Source organism: Embiotoca jacksoni, unplaced genomic scaffold, assembly GCF_022577435.1.
Source record: "Embiotoca jacksoni isolate LCO1_2020_lvr unplaced genomic scaffold, fEmbJac1.0.p SCAF_43, whole genome shotgun sequence".
Classification (NCBI taxonomy): Eukaryota; Metazoa; Chordata; class Actinopteri; family Embiotocidae; genus Embiotoca; species Embiotoca jacksoni.
The window spans coordinates 2710147-2735859 of record NW_027185396.1 but is presented as its reverse complement, the minus strand read 5'-3'; the positions used below and the strand labels follow the sequence as shown (position 1 = coordinate 2735859).

General features: G+C 43.0%; 1 protein-coding gene across 2 annotated transcripts in view; it reads right to left on the bottom strand.

Moving 5' to 3' along the window:
* Positions 1-263: 263 nt before the first annotated feature.
* Positions 264-25713, bottom strand: part of klhdc8b (kelch domain containing 8B) — a 169681-nt gene continuing 144231 nt past the window's right edge. The window contains exons 6-7 of one of the 2 annotated variants that reach the window (XM_069169182.1): positions 12463-12564; positions 264-2542 (exon numbers count right to left, since the gene is read on the bottom strand). In XM_069169182.1, coding sequence (XP_069025283.1) covers positions 2346-2542; positions 12463-12564 — 299 coding nt within the window. In that variant the 3' untranslated portion in view covers positions 264-2345. The remainder of the gene's footprint in view (positions 2543-12462; positions 12565-25713) is intronic. The other variant, XM_069169184.1, reaches the window with a different exon arrangement.

Genomic DNA, 25713 nt, shown 5'->3' with positions numbered 1-25713 from the left:
ATGAACTCTGAATGAAGAAACTGCTGACGGGCTCTTCGTGTGCGTATTTAAAAAAAAAAAAAAACGGTGTGTGTGTGTGTGTGTGTGGGGGGGGGGTGACGGGGGTGCACACTTCACAGACCTCCTTCTCTCCTCCTCCCCTCCCCTCCCCTCTCCTCTCCTCTCCTCTCCTCTCCTCTCCTCTCCTCTCCTCCCCTCTCCTCTCCTCTCCTCTCCTCCCCTCTCCTCTCCTCTCCTCTCCTCTCCTCTCCTCTCCTCTCCTCTCCTCTCCTCTCCTCTCCTCTCCTCCCCCTCCTCTCCGGTCCACAGTTGTCCAAACATTGTCCACGGCAGCTCCCTCCCCTTTATTCTTTAAAGACAGGTTTGTTTGTGACATCAAGGTGAATAAGTCTACCTGTAGCCATAAACATGGCATCATAATCTTATCATAGGAGGGCAGATCAATAAGTTCAGAGACTTCTGCTCCTTCAAGAAGCATCAGGAACATTAAACCCTGATGAGTAACTGGTACAAACTTCATCTCTTGATCATCTGAGTTAAAGACGTGTTTGAACCGTGTTCTGGTGCGTCTGTGATTTCTCCGTGAACACGACAAGTTTTTTTTTTTTAAACGGAGACTCTGACGATGCTTCAGGAGGTCCGAGACCACGAAGACACCTGGAGACGTGTTCTTGGAGACGTTCAGGACGTCTCCGTCCAACTCTGGAAGAAGAGCGTCAGGAGAACCAGCTGGTTTTCTTTGAGGGTCGGAGTGAAACCGCGGAGCTCTGCTGGACCTTCTGAGGACACACGGTCACTTCTAATGACCCAAACTGTGTCGCCATGGTAACAGGGTTCTCCATCATGACAACACCCCGCTCACAGCGCAACGAAAACACACCGGTTTGGACCCACAACACCACCACGGTAGCTCCTCCCACTCCTCCTCACCTGATTGTCTCCCTGAGACTTCTCTGCTCCCCAGAAGTTTATCACAAACTTTGATGTTCGCTCTCTGATCAAGTTTCAGGTGTAAAACATCGCAGACGCACCTGAACGCTGCTCACAAACACACGAGGACCTCAGGAACTGAAGATGATTAAGAGATGAAACCAGGGTTTTATCCTCCTGCTGCTCCGTCAACACAAACGAGCAGTCGTCTCACAACGTATTGATCTCCAGCGGTACTACAGCATTTTGTTCTATAATTTCCCCTCATTGATTAAACCTGAAGGGTAACAAAGTGGCTGTAAACTGTTGCCCTGGTAACGTCACTTGGAGACGCTCTTCCCCCTCAGCTGGCTGAGTTGCGGTGTTACTCCAGGAGGAAGCGGTGCACCGTGTCAGGCAGCTGATGTTGAGATATTCATCAGTCTGGATGCTTCAGTGCAGCTGGTGGAGGAGCTGCAGCCGGTGGAGGAGCTCCGTCCGGGCGCTACCGGGCGAAGGACCGCGTGAGCTCCATGATGGATGGACGACACACAGCTGAACACGTGGTAAAGCGCGGTGCTGACAAGTTTGACCACAGTCGACTTTTTCTGCAACTAGAAATAAATAAAGGAAACACAGTGACTGTGGTCAACATCAGCCGAGGCCGATGGACTGAGCAGCAGCCGTGAACGCGTGTTTAAGGGCCGCTGTCGTTAACACTGTGTTAACGGTCAGCAGCACTAACGTCCACACACACACACACACACACACACACACACACACACACACACACACACACACACACACACACACACACACACACACTGCTGGAAACAGTAAAGAAAGGAAAGAGATGAACTGAAACAGACATTCACATTCCCGGAACGTCACCGTCCAAACTCAACAACGTGTTATTTTAAGTTCGTAGAAAAGAGTCGAGCGTGCCGTCGCAGCAGCAGGGAGAGATTCAGATATGGCCCTATGTTCCTTTAATATCCAGAAAAGTACCCTGCTTTTATTCTGAAAAATGCTCAACAGTTCAAAGGCGTGTTGTTTCTTCAGACTCGGTGTCTGTGTCGGGTTTTTTTTGCTGTTTTTTCTTCCTCTGATTTCCCCAGAGTAAAAAAAGCTGTCAGTTTTCTGTCCTTGTCCTTAATCTCGTATTCGTCCGGCTGCGTCTCTGCAGCTCTGTCTCAAAATGCTTGTTGAATGTCAAAAGGAGTTTCTTAAATCCCAGTGAACAAGAGGAATCCATCAGTCGGACATGAAGGTCGGAAAGTTTCTACGCGTGATCTGATTCATGTGTTTGTGTCCGTGTTGACGCACAAACATGAATAAAATATCAACGCCGGTTTACATTTATTCCTGCGTGTGTGTGTGTGTGTGTGTGTGTGTGTGTGTGTGTGTGTGTGTGTGTGTGTGTGTGTGTGCTTGTGTCACACTGTTTCCTGTAAGCAGAGGGCCTCCACGGCGTTACTGGGTCCCTGGGCGACTCCGCCGATGACGAACAGCATGCCGGCGGTCTGCGACAGCGCGGAGGAGCAGCGCGCGGTGGGCATCGGCGCCACGTACTCCCAGCGCCGCTTCACCGGGTTGTAGCTCTCCACCGTGCCCAGCGGTGACGGCTCGTTCCCTGGGAAATGGGAAGTGACATTTTAGGGTGACAGGGTGATGTTCCAAATATAGACTATCCAACAAATAGAAGAGATCTGATTGGTCAACATCTGGAACAAATCATCGTGACATCACATCCTGCTGATCACTACAAATATCACTCCACCTCCTCAATGGGAATATAGAATTAGAATAGAGTTTCATACAATATAATGTAGTTTCTACTTGTTCTAGTTCTATTAAATGACCCATTTGGTGAAGTCGGGTCTCTTTTGGTCGCTCCGAGCACCCGTACCGTAACACCACGGATAGTCACCACCACAAGCTTCAAGGTTAATGTATTTGTCATTCTGACCATCAGGACCAGGGTGCAAAGATAATTGTCTAAAAAGTCCTGAACATACAATTCAAATGTGCAGCTAAAAACATACATGAAACACACCTACAACACAGAATTAGAAGACGACAACAGAACAGCAGCTGAATTTGAACCTCCTCAGATATTAATACTCCAGAACCACTTCTGTGTGCAAGACTGAATCTCTGAGTTTTTTCTTTCTGCTGCATCAGAGCTGCAGATCTAAAGATCAGCACCAGAATCTGAGTTTTACAAAATCCTGAAATTATCTTTCAGGTCAGAACCAAATGTTGTTCAGTGTTTTCCTCTGTATTAAAAATAAAAGCACCTTGTACGTTACAGAGACAGAAAAAAGAAGCTGTAACGAGGCTTTTAAGGACAAGAGATAAGTGAGGCTCAGTGAATACGAACCTCTTTTATATATTGTGTGTCAGCCCCAAAACAGAGTTAATATTGGAAAGGCATTCACAACATCAAGTATTCAGTCTGAATGGTCTGGAAACAGATGAGGAATATAAAGGTCTTTTGATGGCAAGTAAAAAAAAAAAAAAATCAATTACTTGGAAGTGGTTCAGTCCACATTAGAAGTTTGGAAGAGTTTCATCATAGAAATATTTAGAATAGAAAAGTTGACTTTTTCTTTGAGGATCCAAAAAAGGAAAAATTCAATCAAATTCGGAACAAACGGATCGAATCTACTTCTGATCTACAAATCTGTTTTTCTCTTTCTGGACTTTTTCTATTTGAACATTTATTAAAATAAAACCATGTGAGAAGTTTAGACAGATTGGTGGAGCTGTTAACTCATCATCATGTGACGTGAGCCGACTACCTGGTTTAAAAAAGCAGAAATGTCTGTTTAACAAAACATTCTAACAAGAAAGAAATAAAAAGGTATTTTTCCTGAAACCCCGTCTGGATGTTTAGTAAAAGCTGCCGATGAACTCTGGTTGAATTACTCCTCCTCATAATGTGGAAATGCTAAGTAGTGAAACAGACATTCATTTATATGGAAATGCAGAATATTAATTTCCTGTACGACACTGGATTTAGGAGACGGCTGACACCGAGAGGTCTGCAACAAAACCACAAGAACCCCAAAACACCAAGTCTGAAGGTTCATATTCAAGAACGTGAATCTTAATCTGAAGGATTCTCCTTCGTAACGTCCTCCGTGACCTCAGTCTCCGGTTCTCCTTTCCCTCCTTTCACCTCAGGCGCAATGCTCACTGTCATTATACATCAGGCGGCACTAAGTTGGGGCCGTTTCCATGGAGACCCGGATCACAGCAATCCTCCAAATAATATGGACTGGTGAGTGTGTGTGTGTGTGTGTGGTGTGTGTATATGTGTGTGGTGTGTGTATATGTGTGTGGTGTGTGTATATGTGTGTGTGCGTGTGTGTGTGCATCTGTCCGTGTAAAGAAGACTATTATCATCATTATGTTGGAAGAACAAAGTGATGGTGCCGAGCCGGCTCCTTCAAAGCAATCTGGGTCTCCTCAGGCACCGGCTGCTTTATTATGTTTTATGTTTTATGACACACACACACACACACACACACACACACACACACACACACACACACACACACACACACACACACACACACACACACACACACACACACACACACACACACAGAGGATAGGAACATACTTGTTGCTGCTCAAAGGCTTCCTATCGCTGCTTTGATTCTCGACCCACAGACATCATGTAAATGAAGCAGTTCCTCATCCTCACCTTCATCCTCATCCTCACCTCCATCCTCACCTCCATCCTCACCTTCATCCTCACCTTCATCCTCATCCTCACCTCCATCCTCACCTCCATCCTCACCTTCATCCTCATCCTCACCTCCATCCTCATCCTCACCTCCATCCTCATCTTCATCTTCATCCTCATCCTCACCTTCATCCTCATCCTCACCTCCATCCTCATCCTCACCTTCATCCTCACCTCCATTCTCATCCTCACCTTCATCCTCATCCTCACCTCCATCCTCACCTCCATCCTCATCCTCACCTCCATCCTCACCTCCATCCTCACCTTCATCCTCATCCTCACCTCCATCCTCATCCTCACCTTCATCCTCATCCTCACCTCCATCCTCACCTCCATCCTCACCTTCATCCTCACCTCCATCCTCATCCTCACCTCGAGAGTCATCCTCACCTCCATCATCTTAATCCTCACCTCCATCCTCATCTTCATCCTCATCCTCACCTCCATCCTCACCTTCATCCTCATCTCCATCCTCATCCTCACCTCCATCCTCATCCTCACCTCGAGAGTCATCCTCACCTCCATCATCTTAATCCTCACCTCCATCCTCATCTTCATCCTCACCTTCATGCTCATCTTCATCCTCACCTTCATCCTCACCTTCATCCTCATCTTCATCCTCACCTCCATCCTCATGTTCATCCTCACCTTCACCCTCATCTTGATCCTCACCTCCATCCTCACCTCCATCCTCATCTTGATCCTCACCTCCATCCTCACCTCCATCCTCATCTTGATCCTCACCTCCATCCTCACCTCCATCCTCATCTTCATCCTCACCTCATCCTCATCTTCATTCTCACCTCATCCTCACCTCCATCCTCATCTTCATCCTCACCTCATCCTCACCTTCATCCTCATCCTCACCTCCATCCTCACCTCCATCCTCACCTTCATCCTCACCTTCATCCTCATCCTCACCTCCATCCTCACCTCCATCCTCACCTTCATCCTCATCCTCACCTCCATCCTCACCTCCATCCTCACCTTCATCCTCATCCTCACCTTCATCCTCATCCTCACCTCCATCCTCATCCTCACCTCCATCCTCATCTTCATCTTCATCTTCATCCTCATCCTCACCTTCATCCTCATCCTCACCTCCATCCTCATCCTCACCTTCATCCTCACCTCCATTCTCATCCTCACCTTCATCCTCATCCTCACCTCCATCCTCATCCTCACCTCCATCCTCACCTCCATCCTCACCTTCATCCTCATCCTCACCTCCATCCTCATCCTCACCTTCATCCTCATCCTCACCTCCATCCTCACCTCCATCCTCACCTTCATCCTCACCTCCATCCTCATCCTCACCTCGAGAGTCATCCTCACCTCCATCATCTTAATCCTCACCTCCATCCTCATCTTCATCCTCATCCTCACCTCCATCCTCACCTTCATCCTCATCTCCATCCTCATCCTCACCTCCATCCTCATCCTCACCTCGAGAGTCATCCTCACCTCCATCATCTTAATCCTCACCTCCATCCTCATCTTCATCCTCACCTTCATGCTCATCTTCATCCTCACCTTCATCCTCACCTTCATCCTCATCTTCATCCTCACCTCCATCCTCATGTTCATCCTCACCTTCACCCTCATCTTGATCCTCACCTCCATCCTCATCTTGATCCTCACCTCCATCCTCACCTCCATCCTCATCTTGATCCTCACCTCCATCCTCACCTCCATCCTCATCTTCATCCTCACCTCATCCTCATCTTCATTCTCACCTCATCCTCACCTCCATCCTCATCTTCATCCTCACCTCATCCTCACCTCATCCTCATCTTCATTCTCACCTCATCCTCACCTCCATCCTCATCTTCATCCTCACCTCATCCTCATCTTCATTCTCACCTCATCCTCACCTCATCCTCATCTTCATCCTCACCTCCATTCTTCGCCACTCTTATCTCCTTCACCTTCGTCTTCTTCTTGAAGCTCATTTTTTTCTTTCCTGCCTCGTTCTTCTCTTTCTTCTAATCTATTTCCAATTCTTATCTAACTCTTCCAAACACTTAAACTGTGCTCATTACTCCTTCTCCTCCTCCTCCTCTTCATTCACCTCCACCTCCCTTCTGTCTCCTCCACTAACTCTCCTCTTCACCACTTCTTTCACTGCGATGCCTCTCGTCAAACTTCCTTTCTTCTGTATCTGTCACCTCCACCTCTCAACCTGTTTCATTGTTCATCATCTCTCCCATTCTCCCGTTCTTCAGAAAATTGGTTCCCTTTTCTTCCTATTCTACTTTCCTTCCTGTTACACACACACACACACACACACACACACACACACACACACACACACACACACACACACACACACACACACACACACACACACACACACACACACACACACACACACACACACACTGCGTACAGTGGTACAGTTAGAAGTAAACTGTAGTTTGATTCGATCACAGTCACATTAAACTGAAAGATTCTTGACTCGGAATGTTTTTTTCCTCATTTGATCCTTTTCTGAGATGATACGTTGCATTACATGGAGCAGTGGAGCTTCAGTCTGTTAGAGACCTGCTGGTATCAGTGAAAAGATAGAGCTGGGAATATAGAAGTGGTTCCAACCCAGAGATCTGATTGGTTAACTGAACATCTGGAACAAATCATCATGACATCACATCCTGCTCATCACCAGAAATATCCCTCCACCTCCTCAATGGAATATAGAATTAGAATAGTTTCATATAACATGTAATATAATGTAGTTTCTACTTGTTATAGATCTATTAAATGACCCATTTGGTGAAGTCGGGTCTCTTTTGGTCCTTTTTGGTCGCTCTGAGCACCCGTACCGTAACACCACGGATAGTCACGCACTTACAATCCTAGAGGAGGCTAGCTGGACCGGTTTGGTTTGAACACATGACACGGAGCTAAAATGTTAAAAACACATGAGAACATGGATATCTTTGTTCATCAGATATCTTTGTCCGTCAGATATCTTTGTCCATCAGATATCTTTGTTCATCAGATATCTTTGTTCCTCAGATATCTTTGTTCATCAGATATCTTTGTTCACCAGATATCTTTGTTCACCAGATATCTTTGTTCCTCAGATATCTTTGTTCATCAGATATCTGTTCATCAGATATCTTTGTTCACCAGATATCTTTGTTCATCAGATATCTTTGTTCATCAGATATCTTTGTTCCAACCAGACTGAACTAGCTGATCAGTTTAATGTTTCTATGTTCTGTATTTATTCAGTTGGAGACTAGAAATCCTCTCTGTTGCTAGGGTGGTTGCTACTTCCTACAAGTACTACAAGCAGTACAAGGACTACTTCCTGGAGTAGTAAACACTGTATACTTTACACAAAAGTCTATTGACGCCACTAATTGTTTTCCAGTTGTTAGTCGTACCTCGTGTTGTCATGGAAAAGGAAATCATACCAACAAAAAGTTGTATATTTTAGAGTGAATTGCTCCACAATATGAACACATTTAGATTACATGTTTTATTTAGTTGGTAACTTGTATAATCGCTTTTGCTTAAATATACACCTCACAAATAAACAGTATTTCCAACATACATGGATTTTTTTTTTTCATTCTTGCTGTATCAAAACTATACATTTAATAATATATAGTAAATACAGAAGTCATTATATTGGATAACAATAATTCTGTATGATCAGTGTCATGTTTGTGGTGCTGTACCAGAAACACAAAGACATTTTGTAATAATTCTCTGAACTCTGTGATGTTGGACGGAGAGACGATGGAAACTTCACTCTGAGTGAATCTCATCAGAGCGGCTGTGAACTGTAAGTGAACGGCAGTTCAACACGGATCTGATCACAAAACATTTCACTCTATTCTCCCTTTGGTTTCTGTTTCTAGACAATTCAAAAAAAATGAGAAAAGAGAAGACCAAAAGTTACGATAGTTCTCCGAGAGGTGAACATGAATGTTAATCAAAATCAAATATGAACCTCATTAAGGCTAAAAAAGGAAGTGAGGTGATCATCACAGTTGGAGCGCTTCAGTTACTGGATACCAAACAAGTTTGCATGATAATTTGTGGCAATTGAAGTGAGGAAAATGTTCACAGCTTTCTTGATCCGGGAGAAATTCATCTCCATGCTTGAAGTGTTTGAAGATCCAAAGCGTACGTTGTTCAAAAGAGCCCCAAAAAAAACAAATGGAGCGATCACGTCTGTCATAGTTATATTTAAGGTGTAAATAATTGATTCACAGCATCAACTGAAGCCTTCAGTTAACCAACTGCAATAAGTGGTAATACAAACTCAACACTTCCTGTAGTATTTCAAATTAAAAGGCTTCATTTCTTAAAAAGGCTTTTATTGTGAAACATTTGCAGGAACACACTGTGACGTGTTCTGTTCTTTATTTTGCAGATGTTCACGGAGCTGCAAGTCTCTGCTCTGTGATCGTGGACCCACCAACAGTTCTTGTCTATGATCTCTATTGTTGGTTTCTCTGTATAATATTGTAAAGTCTTGCTGTAATGACTTTAATGTGTTAAGTGCCATGAAATAATCTGTGTTGTGTTAATTATATCAATTAATGCCAAATAATCTCTGAGCCCATTTTGATTGATGTGTACTGAACCGTTTAAAGTGAACATCGAGAAACACGATATGAACAGTGAGTATTTTTGTGCAAATTTGGTTACAGTCAATTTTTTTCTTTTTCCCCCCATTATTATCAACACTTGAATCTCAGTTTTAAGAGCCACATGTTCATGTTTCTTATCAGATTCTGCTCTGTGATTCGTATGAATGTTGCTATATAAATAAAACTGAATTGAAATGAATTGACCGAAGTCTGACGATCACACTTTAGATGAGCGATCCACAACAAACGTTAAAAATATCAGGATTATATTGTTGAATTTATTAACGATAGAAATATATATAATTTGTATTATTAATTGCCACCATAGAATCAGTAGTTATATCTGGGGCATATGCGCACTCTGGCACTTCAGCAAATAGCGCAACACCGCTGCTACCGTAAAAAAAAAGAAAAAAGTAATGATTATTAAAAAAATGTTGCCGAACATTTAAAAATTGTCCAACTGTATGTGGCGTCAAAGCATCTTCTGCTCCGAGCAGCAGGTAGCAGTGACTGATGGTAGGACGGAGCCCATTGGTGGGGGCAGGAGGTGGAGGCGGGGCTTCTGGAGTGAAGGATGAACTTCCAGCTTCCAGCTGAGCGGTGTGCCAGTGAGCATGCGGTCAGAGTGAGCAGAGCACACTGAGGATTTAACGGCTCTACACCTCGTCACCATCCACCCTACAGCCATCGCTACGGAGACGGTCCGGCCGAGTCATCCGACTCCCGGAGTGATTTGGCCCTTTTCAAAGTCTCCCATTTCTTCCTCATCCCACTCATCAACTACATGAACCAACTGATCACTTCACATCTAATATATCCCAGACCTGGACGTCTCTTATTGTTACGAGATGATGACATGATAGTCACCTCAGAGTCAGGCCTAATATACAGTATTTATTCATTTAGTGTACTATAAACTAGCGTGTAGACTTCAATCGTACAAAAGCAGACAGCAGTTTCCTCAGGAGGGAAATGACCTTCTCCGACCTTCTGCTTTCATACAGCGACGAGACAATAACAACAGTGGAGGTCAAACGAGAGCCACAACAGACCTGCAGCAGAGCTCCATGAACGTCTGATCTGTGCTGGAAATAGTGTCGTTTTAAAGCACTTATGTATTTCAGTAGGTAAATCACAGCGCTCATCACTGACCTCCAGTTCTTTATACCAAGTGATACGCTGTCAGCGGTCACAGTGCTGCTCATCAACGCCATCGTAATTCTCCACAGAACGTGAGAGAGCCCACACACCTGCTTTCAGCATTCTGCTGACAGCAGACCTGGAGCTTCTCCACGCCATCAGAGCCGTCGGTTCAGAGCCACTTAGTCACTGATCAGCTGGCTGGTTGTAGATCTGCAGTCAGAGGGCGACCTGTGGACGGTCACAGACCAGCTGCAGCACCGCCAAGTCATAATGAGGCCAATGCAGAAGTGTCGTCAGCTGCAATACCACCATGTGCCACTAGAGGTCGGCTCTAAAAAGCCTCTGGCTCCATAGACTCCCATTCAACTTCTCTCGTGGTGTAGAGGATAACTGTATTACAAATAGTCATTAAGGATGGATTCCCCACGTTAACGGGCAGAGGGTGGGAAATGTTCCTTAAAGCAGCTCTGACTCACAAGCTTAAAATATCACCGTGGATGAGACGCTGTCATTCCCATGTCAACAAAAACACTAATGGACACATACGTCCACATCATTCAGTCTTTTTATTTTCTCTGTCTGTCACCTGCTGAACTGTCTCTAAGGACAAAACTGAGGACAGAAGTTTTCATCAATGAAAACTATTAAAATCTGCTGAATTTTTAAACATCTTTAAAACACTGGTGATACAAATCAGTGTGCATTATTTCTTTTAATACCGTGGTTGAGAATCCTGAAGGGTTGTAACCTTTTAATTCTTGTTCCACAACAGATCTCAAGAGCTGATGGAGATTAAACCTAATTAAAGCTGATAAAAACTGTTTATATTCTCAGAAATGGTTTCCTATTTTGGTACAATATCTCAAAAATAATTTGATGATGGTTTATGCCACATGTATTACCTGTGATTGAGCTGTAATTGTAAAATAATTCCCAATAATTCTGGTCCGTGTGTACGTACAAATTATTGGCTTTTGAAAGTCAATAGTTTTACTTCGATGACATCATTTAGTGTGTGTGTGTGTGTGTGTGTGTAAATAGACAGTATGTGTACATACCGTGTGTACAGTGTGGGTATGTAATTTTGCTGATGCAGTTTTCAGTTTACAGAAGAGAAAAGTCAATATCTGTTCAACAAGCATGTCATTGAGGAAAAGAAAGCTGACTGATTCATTTGTAGCGTCCTCAATTTACCTTCACGCAACGTTTCCTTTAACAAATGCAGTTCAGTTGAGGAGGAAATGGAAAGTTAATGGAGAATTAATTTGCTTGTGTGGGATCGTACATGTTTGATTTGCTGTTATCTGTCACGTTACGTGTGCGACGCTGTTTTGTTCCTTCTTCTGCACGACTTCCCCCCCGGGAGAGATTCAGAGGTGGAGCCTAATGTCCCTCCAGTTCTGTTAACTTCCTGATTCGATCATTTCCTCTTTACTTTTGTGCTTCTTGAAGTTAATTACTTGTTAAATGTTTTCTTTTTTGTTCATTTTGTGTTTGTTGTATACAATACAATAGTATATGAAGGGTTTATTACCGGATTACAGTCAAAAAAAAAAAAAAAAAAAAAAAAAAAGTTGTGATTGCCAAATACTTCTGTATATTAATAACATAATACCAGACAAGACTAAGAACATATGCGAAGACAGCACACCCGACGTTCCTGATCGCATATTATTTATTTTTACTTTTACTACATACTGCTGCTAACCTTAGTATGTACTGTTGCATGTAGTATGTATACAACTTCAACATACTACTTCATCATAAAAATGTACCTTGAACTTTGACCCTCTTGGTCATTCATGTTTTATCTGTAGCGCGACATTTGAAGTAAAAAGACGTAGAGTACGCTTCCTTTTAATGCCTCTTCTTCTCCTTCCTCCTTTTGTGGGCGGAGCATCAGCGCCACCAGCTAACTACAGGCTACATTACACCACTGGAGGTCATTCAGTAGCGTGACCTGTGTCTCCGTCTGGGGTCAAACCACAGAGCTGTTTTTAACTGACAGAAAACGAGGAGAAGAAGAGTTGAGGTTCTGACCTAGACCACCTGCTACGATGATCCGTCCGCCCAGACATCCCGCCACGAAGTCCGCCCTCTTCTCCCTCATCCTGGACATCCGGCTGGGTTTGATCCAAATACCTGCAGGAGGTGGGAGGAGACCACATACTGTCAGTCATCTGTGAGTCGGCCACTCAATCACAACAGAAAAAGGATTTTTCGGATTGATTCAGATTTTCATTGAAAAAATATTTTAAAGAAAAACCAGCCAAGAGCAGTCTTGTTGAACAATTTAGTCCAAAACCATAACTTCACTGTATATCTGCAGCTGAAACTGCCTCCATTCTTTAAAGCCCGGCAGGAGGGAGGATAAGAGCATTAAAGCCCAGCACCGACGTTGGGGACTCGGTCTGGATCACAGTCTGGGTTCCAGTTGATCCCAAAGGTGTTGGAGGGGTCAGGACGGAGATCAGGGCTTTCTCATGCTGCCACGTTGTTTGTAAGGTGTAAGGTGTGTTTGTGTTCATACGAATCACAGAGTAGAATCTGATAAGAAACATATGAAACTGTGGCTCCTAAAATTTTATCTTCATGTGAAATATTTTATCAGTGAGATTCAAGTGTTGGTAATTATGGGGAAAAAAATACAAATAGACAAAATTTACTGTGACCAAATTTGCACAAAAATACTCACTGGTCATATAGTGTTTCTCAATGTTTAAACAGTTCAGTACACGTCAATCAAAATGGGCTCAGAGATTATTGGCATTAATTGATATAATTAAACTGTAAATGAAATGAAAGTTAAGCAAAGGGACTGGATTTACTGAAGATGGTTTATTTTCTTCCTCACAAAAAGCTTTTGTATGATTGGACAGCAAAATTAATAGCCCAAAGAATAATTAAAAAAAAAAAAAAAAAAAAAAAAAAAAAAAGCATTTAAAGGAATAGTTCAAAATTTTGGGAAATTAAATTTTTCCTTTTGCTAATTGTTAAATGTGGAGATTGATAGAGCAGGCACCCAGGCTGATTTTGTCCAAATGGAAAAATAATAATAATATTAAAAAAATTATCTTACCTTAACCAAACTGCTTAACACATTGTAGCTTGTTTTCATTGCTGTATGCTAAGATAAGGTAACTGTAGTTTCATTTTTAGCATATATTCCCATATTTTAGCAAATATTTGCATTTCTATAACTGTAGAAATGTTCTTTTAACACAGAGTGAATGAAAAACTGTTTTGTGTGAGTTTTCAGCATCTTTGTTGTCATGTTTGAGGCTGATAGTCCTCGCTTCCCTTCAACGCTGCTATATGAACACAAAAAGATTCACAAAACCCAGAAGAGATCAGTGTTGACACACGAGAGGAGGAGATAGCAGATGTCAGAAGGATGATGTAATGCAATGTAATTATATGCATCACACAGAGATCTGTATTCGATAGCACACCGAGACCTGCCTCAGGAATTATCCCACCCCCTCTTTCTCTGGCTTGAAGCCCACTACCCAACAGCAGATTACATTTCTATATTTGGTACCGTGATACCGAGTGACACATCCCACTTCTTCATGTCTCTGCTATGAGCATCGGAGCAGGAAATGAACTGCAAATTCATGCAAATACAACAAAATACACTGAAGAATAACTATTCAGAAATTGCTCTATAATGTATTGTATCTATATTAATGCATAACTTCAGATGTTAAGCGCACATCAGCATGCATGTTTCCTGGAGTGCTGCAGCCCACCAGTCCAACCAGGTATTATGGCAAAGCGTGAAATAGATACGCCTGTCCACTACAGAAGAACATGAGAAAGCCACGCTTTGGGCTGGTTAGGCGTGAAAGTTACACGCTTTCCTGTAACAGATGGAAATGAAAACTACTGCATGCTTAGAGCCATGTGATTTACAGAAAAAGGAAACTTTTTGCAAAAAAAAAACACTTAAGAAAAACATTGTCACCTCCTGAATTTGAACCTCACCGTCCCGCATGGCAGTCTGTGACTAATGCCCCCCCCCCTCCTTTGCACTTGGTCACATGACATTTACCTGTGTGTAAGTTTCATGCTTACAAAACGTGCAACTTCCACGCCTAGACAGCCCCAAGCGTGGCTATTCCACGCTTTGCCATGATACCGGGTCTCCCGGGGAGGGGAGAGGAAAGGAGAACTATTTTCCAGTTAACAGTGTTGCAGATCTGCTGTAGTTCTTGCTGTATTGATGTCACAGTTGCAGTGCAGCTAAATGCTAATCTGTGACTCAGAGGAAGAAGGCAGAGCCACCAGCCGCTCACGAATAGATACGCTTGGCTGCAACAAATCAGCTATTCACCCATGGAAGAAACACAGAGAGCAGATAACACGTAAATCCAGTGCAGATATTCGGGAGGGGAGGAGAGAGGAGTTGAGCCTCCAAACAAGCTCCTAACTTTTGTTCTCCTCTTCCTCGCTGCTCAGGGACAAACTGATAGAAATAGTCGTGACTGTTGTCTCCGTGCAGCAGATCTCTCTGGATTCACTGCAGCCTCCTCTGATTGACTGATAAATGTGTTTTTTTAGTGTACGCTGATTCAGTGTGTATTTGTATCTATGAATAGACACCATAACAATACAATTACATTACCATAAAACTCAATGTCAAGCTCCAGATGATTCACAACAACATGCCTGACACGTCTTTACAACACGTATGAACTGATCCCATCCTTTTTGACTTGAACTCCACTTATTGAGCCCCTGAAGAGGACTTTTGAAGGAGACACAGTTCCCCAAAGATGCACAATGTTTTCCTGAGACAGAAACCCAGAGAGGTAGCATCATGCCACTGAGCACCGTAGAGCCTTTGCTTAGGAGGTAAAAGAGTTTGTAATATTGTCAGACACAATACAGTCCTTTAATTACAAAAAAATATCAATGCAAATGAATCAGTGCAGCAGAGCTTGAGATATTACTTATAGTGTTTGATTTCACACATTTTGCATCCTTACCAAGCAGCAACCATCAGTGATGTCATCAACCATCAGTGATGTCGTCAACCATCAGTGATGTCATCGTTGGTTTGTGAACGTTATGAATCCTCCAGTTTAGATTCTGTCCGTCACCATCTTTGTTAGTTCGGAGCGGTTTAGAGCAGGAAGTGACCATATTTGGACGAGCTGGGGGAGGAGCCAGCGGTGGATCTGACCAATCTGATCGGAAACCTGACGATACTACGTCCCGCCCACCGATAGCTGTAACCTGACTGCACCACAGGCCTGTCAATCAAACAGACACGCCCCCAAAAACAGGTCTTCTTGAATCTTCTTTTCTAATGAATGAGGGATTATTTTCAGATGGACCTCCAGAAAACTAATAAGAAGGAGTGACTTTAGCTAACAACACCGAGATAACTGATGGACACATTTTATTCACTTTGGATTTGATGAGAGAAGTTGAATGGGAGTCTATGGAGCCGGAGGCTTTTTGGAGCCGACCTCTAGTGGCACTCGCTGGTATTGCAGCTTAAGGTGCTTTATTTGAATTATTTCTGTATTTCTACATTTATTCATTTATTTATTTATGTATTTATGAGTCTATATGTCAATTAGGTGGGCGGACATTTTATATGAACCAAATAATTTCAAGCATTTGAAGCATGCACAGTTATAATAGAATAATTTATGAATAAGAATAATATTTTGGGATAAATCAAATACCATTTTAAGATATAAAAACTTCAGCCACTGCATCACCAAAACAAAGATGCTGTGTGTGAAGAGAGGACGTGGCACGAGGATCCTCAGACACTCACAAATCCTGTCAAGCAGAGAGCTGCTGGGAGACAGTGGGAACCATCCTCTCATGAAAATGGAAAACTCCCATGGAGCATTTTTCTCTGCTGCTTTATGACGAAGGATGAGCTGTTCGGAGGAGGAATCGCTGCCATTTGCCAGCACAAATTATTAATTCTATTTCTCTAGCCAGATACAAATTTTGTGGGGGAAAAAGGAGCGAGGAGGCAATCATTTACTTTGGCCACCATTTCTCTTGTTCCTGTTGGAGCCACATCCTGTGTGCGGTGGTTCATATGAGAGCAGGAGTGACATGACGGGCAGATCTGTGTCTGCTGGACTCAGCTGGAGGAGAGCAGAGAGTGTTTATTTAAAGCCCAAAATCAATCCTCGTCCTTTTCCTGTTTCAGCCTCGCAGACTCTCCACAGACTCTCCACAGACTCTCCACAGACTCTCCGCAGACTCTCCGCAGACTCTCCACAGACTCTCCGCAGACTCTCCGCAGACTCTCCACAGACTCTCCGCAGACTCTCCACAGACTCTCCACAGACTCTCCACAGACTCTCTGCAGACTCTCTGCAGACTCTCCGCAGACTCTCCACAGACTCTCCGCAGACTCTCTGCAGACTCTCCACAGACTCTCCGCAGACTCTCCGCAGACTCTCCGCAGACTCTCCGCAGACTCTCCGCAGACTCTCTGCAGACTCTCCACAGACTCTCCGCAGACTCTCCACAGACTCTCCACAGACTCTCCACAGACTCTCCACAGACTCTCCACAGACTCTCCACAGACTCTCCACAGACTCTCCACAGACTCTCCACTCTGAGCTCATCAGCGGGCTCAATAACACACACACACACTTCCAAAGAGGAGCACACACTCTCTCATTAAGTCACAATTCTCCAAACAGATGCACACGCACACACAGACACACACACGAGCACTTTCTAATATGCATTTAGGCAGATGTTTATGCACAATTTCACAGATGCATACAAAAGATGTACACCTGCCCACTAAATGGATCCTGTTACACCCCCCTCACCTCTCCAAATGTCAGAAATGGGAATATATTGGTGAGGAGATGAGGCGGTAATGATAGCGGCTCCTGTCTGGGAGTACAGTCTGATAGATAGATGGCCAAAAATACTCTGAATATTTAAGGCAGAAATCAAACACGGCATGTGATCACGACCCACAAACATCAGACAGCATCGTCTCACTCAGAGTCACAGGAATGCTGCTGAACATCTGATTCATTGCTCATAGAAAGACCACAGTTTTTCCTCCTTTGTAGAGGACTCGCTCTTGGATTTTTATTTATTCTTAAGGCGTGGAGTTTTGCAATGACAAAACGTAGGAACTATGTCTTTGGTAGAAATCATTATAAATCAAACAAATTCTGCACAGACCAGAGCTAAAAACCAAACAAATGCACAGCTACTGCGCTGTGGTTCTGTGCTGCTGTCTGGGCTCTGATGCACTCAGGCCGGAGCTCCAGAACCCTCCTGCAACTGCTTTTTTGGAGCCAATATCTGTAGTATCTATGATCTATAAATGCTGTCATACAGATAACCATTACAGAGGAACACTTTGGGCTGCAGTTTGTCACTATTATAAAACGCACATCCTTCTCGGATTTTGTGAATTATTTTTTATGAAAAAGTAAAATCCAAGCTGAACTGAAAAATGATTCCCATTATGAGGAAACAATTTCACGTTATCGCATCAGCACAACACGAATCTCAGCGTTTCCAGAATGAAGAGAAACGACTTTCATAAATCCGAAGTGTTGAAAATGAGGCTGATTACCGTCACAAGTGTTTTGTTGTTGTCGTTACACACTCCGCTGGGGTACATCGAGGTCCACAGTGTGTACAGTGTCGCCGCCATATGGTGGAGCACATCTGCATCTGCTGGCTGACAGGATGGTGAATCCACGGCAACCAGCAGTGTGATGTAAAAACACAGAGGCTGCTGAGGAGGTTCCAGCAGACAGAAATCAAACTGAGTGCTGTTCAATACCAACATGCAGACAGCAGAGAGTACAAGCTGTTGTAGAAATAATGTAACAGTCCGTCAGGGAACCAGACATTCATACAGAAAGTTAAACAGCCAGTCAGACAGCTGCGGTTTGTATAAGAGGGAGTGGAACTAAGCAATATTACACAAGAGGTTGTAATACTGTGATTATACAAGTTACTAACTTAATAAAACATGTAATCTAAATGTTTTCATATTGTGTCGTGATTCACTCTCAAAATATAAAACTTTTTGTTAGTGCGATCTCCGTTTCCATGGCAACACATGGGGTATGACTAAGAACTGGAAAACAACCCGTCCCCTCAGTAGACCCTTATGTATGTAATGTTTACTACTCCAGGAAGTAGTCGGACCCTTAGCAACCACCTAGCAACAGAGAGGATTTCTAGTCTCCAACTGAATAAATACAGAACATAGAAACACTAAACTGATCAGCTAGTTCAGTCTGGTTGGAACAAAGATATCTGATGAACTAAGATATCTGACGAACAAAGATATCTGATGAACAAAGATATCTGATAATAAAACATATGTATTTTAAAGATTTTAGCACTGTGTTGCTAGCTGCCGCTAGGATTTTAAGTGACTATCCGTGGTGTTACGGTACGGGTGCTCGGAGCGACCAAAAAGGACCAAAAGAGACCCGACTTCACCAAATGGGTCATTTAATAGAACTATAACAAATAGAAACTACATTATATTACATGTTATATGAAACTCTATTCTAATTCTATATTCCCATTGAGGAGGCAGAATGACATTTCTAGTTTCGAACAGGGTGTGATGTCATGATGATTTGTGCCAAATGTTCAGTTGACCAATCAGATCTCTGGGGGCGGAGCTACTCGTTGTATAATGCTGCATCAGCATTGGGACGTTTTAATAAGCAAAGAATGATGTTGACACAGAACCAATCAGCTTAACAGTAACAATAACTAACTTCAGAAACCGTGCAGAATATGTTAACCATGAACTCTTAAATTTCTACTTCGTTAAAATAAAGAAACTGTTGTACTTTATCTCACCTCCATACAAGTTTTTTTAGGCCTGAAAAGTCCACTGTGGTTTTTCAGAGGAAATCCTTTTTATTGATGTTTTTGGTGACATTTTAAAAGGCAGTCATGACTCTCTCTGCAGAGTTAGTCACTTTGGTCTCGACTGAAATAACTCCTGAAAGTGGTAACAGGTGTTCATCATCAGTGCAGCATAATACAGTAATAATAAGCAAACATTAGCATGCTGACATGCTTAACTAACATGGTCAATATGGCAAATATCAATCAATGCTTTTTTTGTGAGCATTTTAGCAGACAACACATGCTTCATGTTGCCATGGCATGCAAAGTTTTCTGATAATAAATTATTTCTGTATTTATTAATATCTATTTAATTTATTTATAATGTTTTACAATGGTAATATTGCATTGTATGTTTGTTAAATGACTATATTAGTAAGATTGTTCAGACGGTAGACACATCTGGGAACTTTGGCTTTCGGAAATATCCCCGCCTCCTTTTGGGAGAAAACAAGCGACCGTCGCCGTTGACTTTTATGTAAAATAGTGTTACAAAACCAAACCAACAGAGGTAAATTAGACCCCAAAAAAATGTAATTTGATCCCTCTCCAGTCCCTTCAGGTATCAAGCTGGTGCTGGAACAACACTCACTGGTCCGAGGTGTCCAACAGACATCTAATTTTACCTTAGTGACTCTCCAGGTGAGCAAATTACTACCGAAAATATATTGTATAGAGTGTCGCCATAGAGCTCTTCTATCAGGATAATTTTTAGGACATAACAGAGAAAAGAATCGGAGATAAGAGTTTTTTACATCATTGTTGGTGCAACTAACTACACAGCAACTCTTCGGCATCACATTATTATTTAAACCGGTTAGTTTAAAGCAGAAGTTTGGAGAAAAGTCTTGACTTCCTCTGATTCTCCGTTGCTGTCAATCCCTTGTTTTCCCCCAAAAAGGGGCGTGGTCACGAGAGCCCGTCCTGGATGACAAAATGCCGGTCTGATCTCTATCCAAATAATACTGCTGATGTTATTAATAATTATTTAAATTAATTAAGCACTATAACTACTTGATACTGGGGGTGATGCGACCGCTGCCCACAGAGTACAGCCAGAATAAAGTGTCTGGGAAATACCTGATTGATTTTTTTTGTGTGTTCAAATTCAAGGTGTGGTGCAGGTGTGTAGTAAAATGAGACTACAGAGAGGCCCGAGGAGCCGATGTCTGTTGAAGCCAGTGACTGATGTTGCTGCTGATCGACCAGAGAGGATCTCCTCCCGAACACTCAACATGAGTCACTGAAGGTTTGCTACGACTAGCCTTGGACTGCTCAATGCTAACCGAGTCGAGCGTAGTCACTAACAAAGTCAGTTACATATCTGATGGACCGCTGAGGCAGGCATGTGATTCACTTATCTCACTGAATGAAGCTGAGGTCACTGAGTGGGTGACTCATCTCGCAGTGATGAAGAGAACCTGCCATTTTACATATTTCTGCACAACACCTGCACCGTAACACAGCAGCGAAGGTTCTTTTATCCACAAAACTGATACAACGACTACAAAGACATTTGTCTGGAATAATTGTAAGTTATTTCACTTGAATGGAAATTATGCAGATCAGTCAAGAGGGAAAATATAAAAAAAAAGAGTTTTGTTACTCTCCAAAGAAAAAAATAAATAAAATACTGTTTTACTTGTAAATCCAGGAGCCTGCAGAGAGTTAGAGAGCGGCGGAAGAAATGACTTCTGCCGCTCTCTAACTCTCTGCAGGTCTTTTTAATGCTCTGCTGAATCACATGGTACAAACTGCTATAAAAAGCCTCCAGAAGTCTCTTTGTCTCGCCTGATCTTTTCTCGCTTTACTAGGTTTTCTGCTGGATCTCCTGCTGCGACATCAAGCCTTTAAAAGTCTCTCTCCCTGCGCGTTTCTTTATCCGCCTCTCTGATGGGGAACCTTTATTCCCCCTCTTCTATGCAATTTGATGCTGCATCTCGGACAGACAGATAATCACACACCAACACACACAAATGTAGACTTTGAGGCAGTTGCTGCAATGCAGGCTTGATTAATGGCTCTCTACTATCGATTACAGGGATCGATGCTCTAATCCACTTGTTTTATGAGGATTGAGAGGAAGTGCAAAGCAAGAGGGAAAAAGTGTGCACCTTACAGGACCTTGGGAACCTTCCTGCATGTGTAGAGATAAGAGCGTTTGTTCATCCGTAACGTGAAGCGGTGCAGAGTCCCTCAGCACCACGGACAGCTCCGCACGGAGAGGGGAGCTGTCCGCGGTGCTGACTATTGATCTGCTGAATGAACGATATTACCGGCTCATTTCGGAGATGATCCTGGACAAAGGTATTACCGCGGGTCAGTCTTATCGAGCCGGGCTTCACCTCAGGGCACACTCTGGACCAAAATAGTGACTCGGGCCACAGGTTTCTACCAGGTCTGCTAATGAGCCGCCTTCGCCTTTCAGTAATCCTATAAATATTCATGCTTGCTGGGTGGGACGACTATTGATGTGAGCTTTAATCAGCTCCACAGTCGTGATGATACGATGCACCCTGATGCCTTTTCTTTTACTACAAACAGATCTACTTATATGAGGGTAGATCAGTACGCTCAGAGATGACTGCTCGTGCACGAAGCACAGGTTTAAAATGTGCAAATTCCGTGGCTTGATCATCATCAGTTACACACCTTCTTGTGAGCGGTGTTCTGGGTGTGTCTGTGATTTCTCCGTGGACATGACCAGAGGATTCACATCAGATTTAGAATCAAACTCTGGAAATCATCAACGGAGATTCTTACAATGCTTCAGGAGGTCCGAGACCACGAAGACACCTGGAGACGTGTTCTTGGAGACGTTCAGGACGTCTCCGTCCAACTCTGGAAGAAGAGCGTCAGGAGAACCAGCTGGTTTTCTTTGAGGGTCGGAGTGAAACCGCGGAGCTCTGCTGGACCTTCTGAGGACACACGGTCACTTCTAATGACCCAAACTGTGTCGCCATGGTAACAGGGTTCTCCATCATGACAACACCCCGCTCACAGCGCAATGAAAACACACCGGTTTGGACCCACAACACCACCACGGTAGCTCCTCCCACTCCTCCTCACCTGATTGTCTCCCTGAGACTTCTCTGCTCCCCAGAAGTTTATCACAAACTTTGATGTTCGCTCTCTGATCAAGTTTCAGGTGTAAAACATCGCAGACGCACCTGAACGCTGCTCACAAACACACGAGGACCTCAGGAACTGAAGATGATCGAGAGACAAAATTTGTACCAGTTACTCATCAGGGTTTTATCTTCCTGCAGCTCCGTGCACATCATGGTGCTGTTCTCCGTGCACGCGCAGTAGTCTCGGAATTTATTGATCTACCCTCGTATTCCCACAAATGGCCATTCCTCTCCACTTTAAGTCTTAAGAATTCTCTTTATTGTGCAGGATGTTTGTTCTGTGAATGACCTTCAAGAGTGTGCAAATCAATCAGTGAGTCAGCTGCTGAAGCCACCCACTGAAGACAGATTCACGAGAACAACCTCACCGAAAGAAGAACAAAGAGCACTGAACTTTTACTGCCGATGACTCAATCAGCGGCAGAGAAACTTTTAATCTGCATGTGGATAAAGTGAGGCTCAAACTCAGAGGTTGGCACCTTCGGGTTAATGAAAACAAAAGAGCACCCAGTTAAAATTACTGCACTGCTTGTTGGCAACAATAAACCTGTGAATAGATCATCAGAGATGCATCTGATTAAACGATTGTTCTCCATCATTTATGGGTCAAACCAGCTGAGGTCGGCAGAATTATGAAACTCAGTGAGAAGCTGCAGAGCAGAGGTTCAACTTTCTCATTAGTTCTGCTGGAAATTAGGTTGTCGTAGCAACAATTTTAATGAGGCCTGGGTTAAAGAACTGTCATTATACAAATATGTGCTTTCATGGGAAAAAATAAGATCGTCCCACGGAAACTGTTGGCTCTTTTGTTTGGATGCAAACATTTTTTTTTTTTTTTTTTTTTTTTTAAATCCTACAGATGAAGGTCATATATTCAAACAAAAAAAAGATTAGTCACATGGAGAAACAAGTACAGCACTATTTTTATCACACCGTTATATCAATAGAATTAGAATGAGGTATGAATCAATCATCATCGATCTAAAGAGCTCTCTAAGGCCTTTAGAATAAAGGTTGTGGATGCATATCAGTCTCGAAAGGGATTAAAAAAGTTCTCCAAATTATTTATAATAAATCACTGTAAGGAAAATCCTCTACAATAGACTTCAAATAACTGCCGACCCAGCAGATTCAGGCCGAAATCAGAGTGTTTGGTGCGACAAGAAGTATAATTTCATCACAGACCTGCAGGTAACTCTGCAGCTGTCGGGGTCAAAGTCTTCAGAAACAGACGGCACAGTTTGACCTGCACGGGAGCCGCGCCAGGAAAAGAACATTAGAGTAAAACTACAGTTTGCCAACAAACGTATGGGCGAAGACCTTTAAGAATAATGAGCACTGGACAAATGAATCAAAGAGTAATTTCTTCTAGTAGGAATGATATGAGCTCCTGAGGCCAAAGGTCTACCTACTTTTACGCCGTAATACTTTTAGCAGAGCGGAAGAATCATGGAAATTTTGCAAAATTGCAAAGATTGCTTGAATTTGCGTCATTATTATGATCGCAAGATCAGGATTTCCTGGAGGGACTTACTAACGCAATGAAAACCCAACAAGCACACAGAACATATACATGAACAAACACGCAACTGAATCAAACTGACAAAGAGGGAAGGAGAGTACACAGACTAAATACACCGGGGAGAGGAGGACAATGAGGGACAGAGGAAACTAATCCGGATGGGGAAGACAACCACACAAGTTCAGGAAGTGAAAGTAGACCAAGATACAGATCCCAATTTCATTCTGCAGCATCGAACCACACAAAACATACGGCCAAGTCCTAAAAACCATGACGACAAGAGAAAGGAGTCCTGCAACAGATGGAGAGGCTGAGAGAGCTCTGATCAAATAGAGGTTAAAGTCAGGTCAATAATAAACAAATGTACCTCACAAAAGACTTTTTACTTAATGTGTAACAGAGTTAAAGAAAAGCAGTTTGACAGATCACAACCACAGAGCTTAAACCTAGAATCTACCCGTATAAATATTTCAAGATGACACACTGTTGCCATGGGAACAATGTGTCATCCCAACAATAAAGTAGGTATTGTAAGTATTGGAGATGGGAAGAACAGAGCTGGACGTTGTTCAAACAAACTGAAACGTTACTCTCAGTATCATCTGTAAAAACACTGATTTACTAAGATCTCAAACAAAAAGTACTAAATGCAGGTTTATTCCAAAAGATTGTACATTTATTTTGCACTTATTTCGCAGTTAATTTACTAAAAATAGATGCGTCATTGTTTTGCATTTGAGAAAGACTCTCTGTATTCTTTGGTTTCCTGCGTCTCTTTCACAATAAGAGCAGCTGTCGTTAGCAGCATGGAACTTTTTTTGCTAGTGATGTGAAGTTTGTGATTTTACACACGCAAACCTTCAGTAAAGATTTTAAGATTTTAAATTGTCATTGTTTTGCTTCACTATCGTAAAACTAAAAACTTTTCTGAGAATGGTTGCACAGAGAGATAAAGGATGATAAATCCACAGAGGTCACCCGTTTAGGCTGGTGTCTCCTCCATTTTCACCCACTTATACAGCTTTGGGTTGTGAGACATGAAAAGAGTGAAGCTGGAAAGACAGACGCCTGCGAGAGAGAGCACCGCTTCCTCAACCACAGGGAGAAAAATCCAATATCCAAACATCAGATCCTGAGATGTGTTCAGAGAGCAGCAGAGGGGGTCTTTCATGGGAGAGTGTCTACATGACAGAGATGATTCACAGGGAGAAATGCAGGTCTTCAGTTCTTAAAGGTCTGACAGCAGCTGGCAGGTGTTGAGTCGTCACTCAGCACCTCCTCCGTCCTCTCGGGGAGGAAGAGCTCCACTCATCTGCTCACCGGAGTCTTTCTGCAGACAGCGCTTTAATGGAGAGAAATGTAATCAGCAGGAGGCCTAACCAGTCTGTTTGATAGTCTCTGCAATCACAGGATAAAATCAGCCCCATCCCTGAATAACAGAAGAGGAGCTGATGTTCCGAGGCCCATGGACTAAAAATAAATGAATAAATAAATAGAAAATGAAGCTGTTGTTCTGTCTCTCCCTCTATTCTGTCTCCTTCATGTGAACTCTTATCTCACGGTTTCTGCTTCTGAAGGTCACTCACTCTTCGTCCTCTTTGTTTCTCTTCTTTCTTTCATAAACTCCCCAACAGAGACTCCACGACAGTGTGGAGATGAATGATGCTCATTTACTCAGAAATACAGCCGACAGGAGCCGGTTAGGACTGCAGTTCACGTCACATGTGAACTGAATGTAAACTC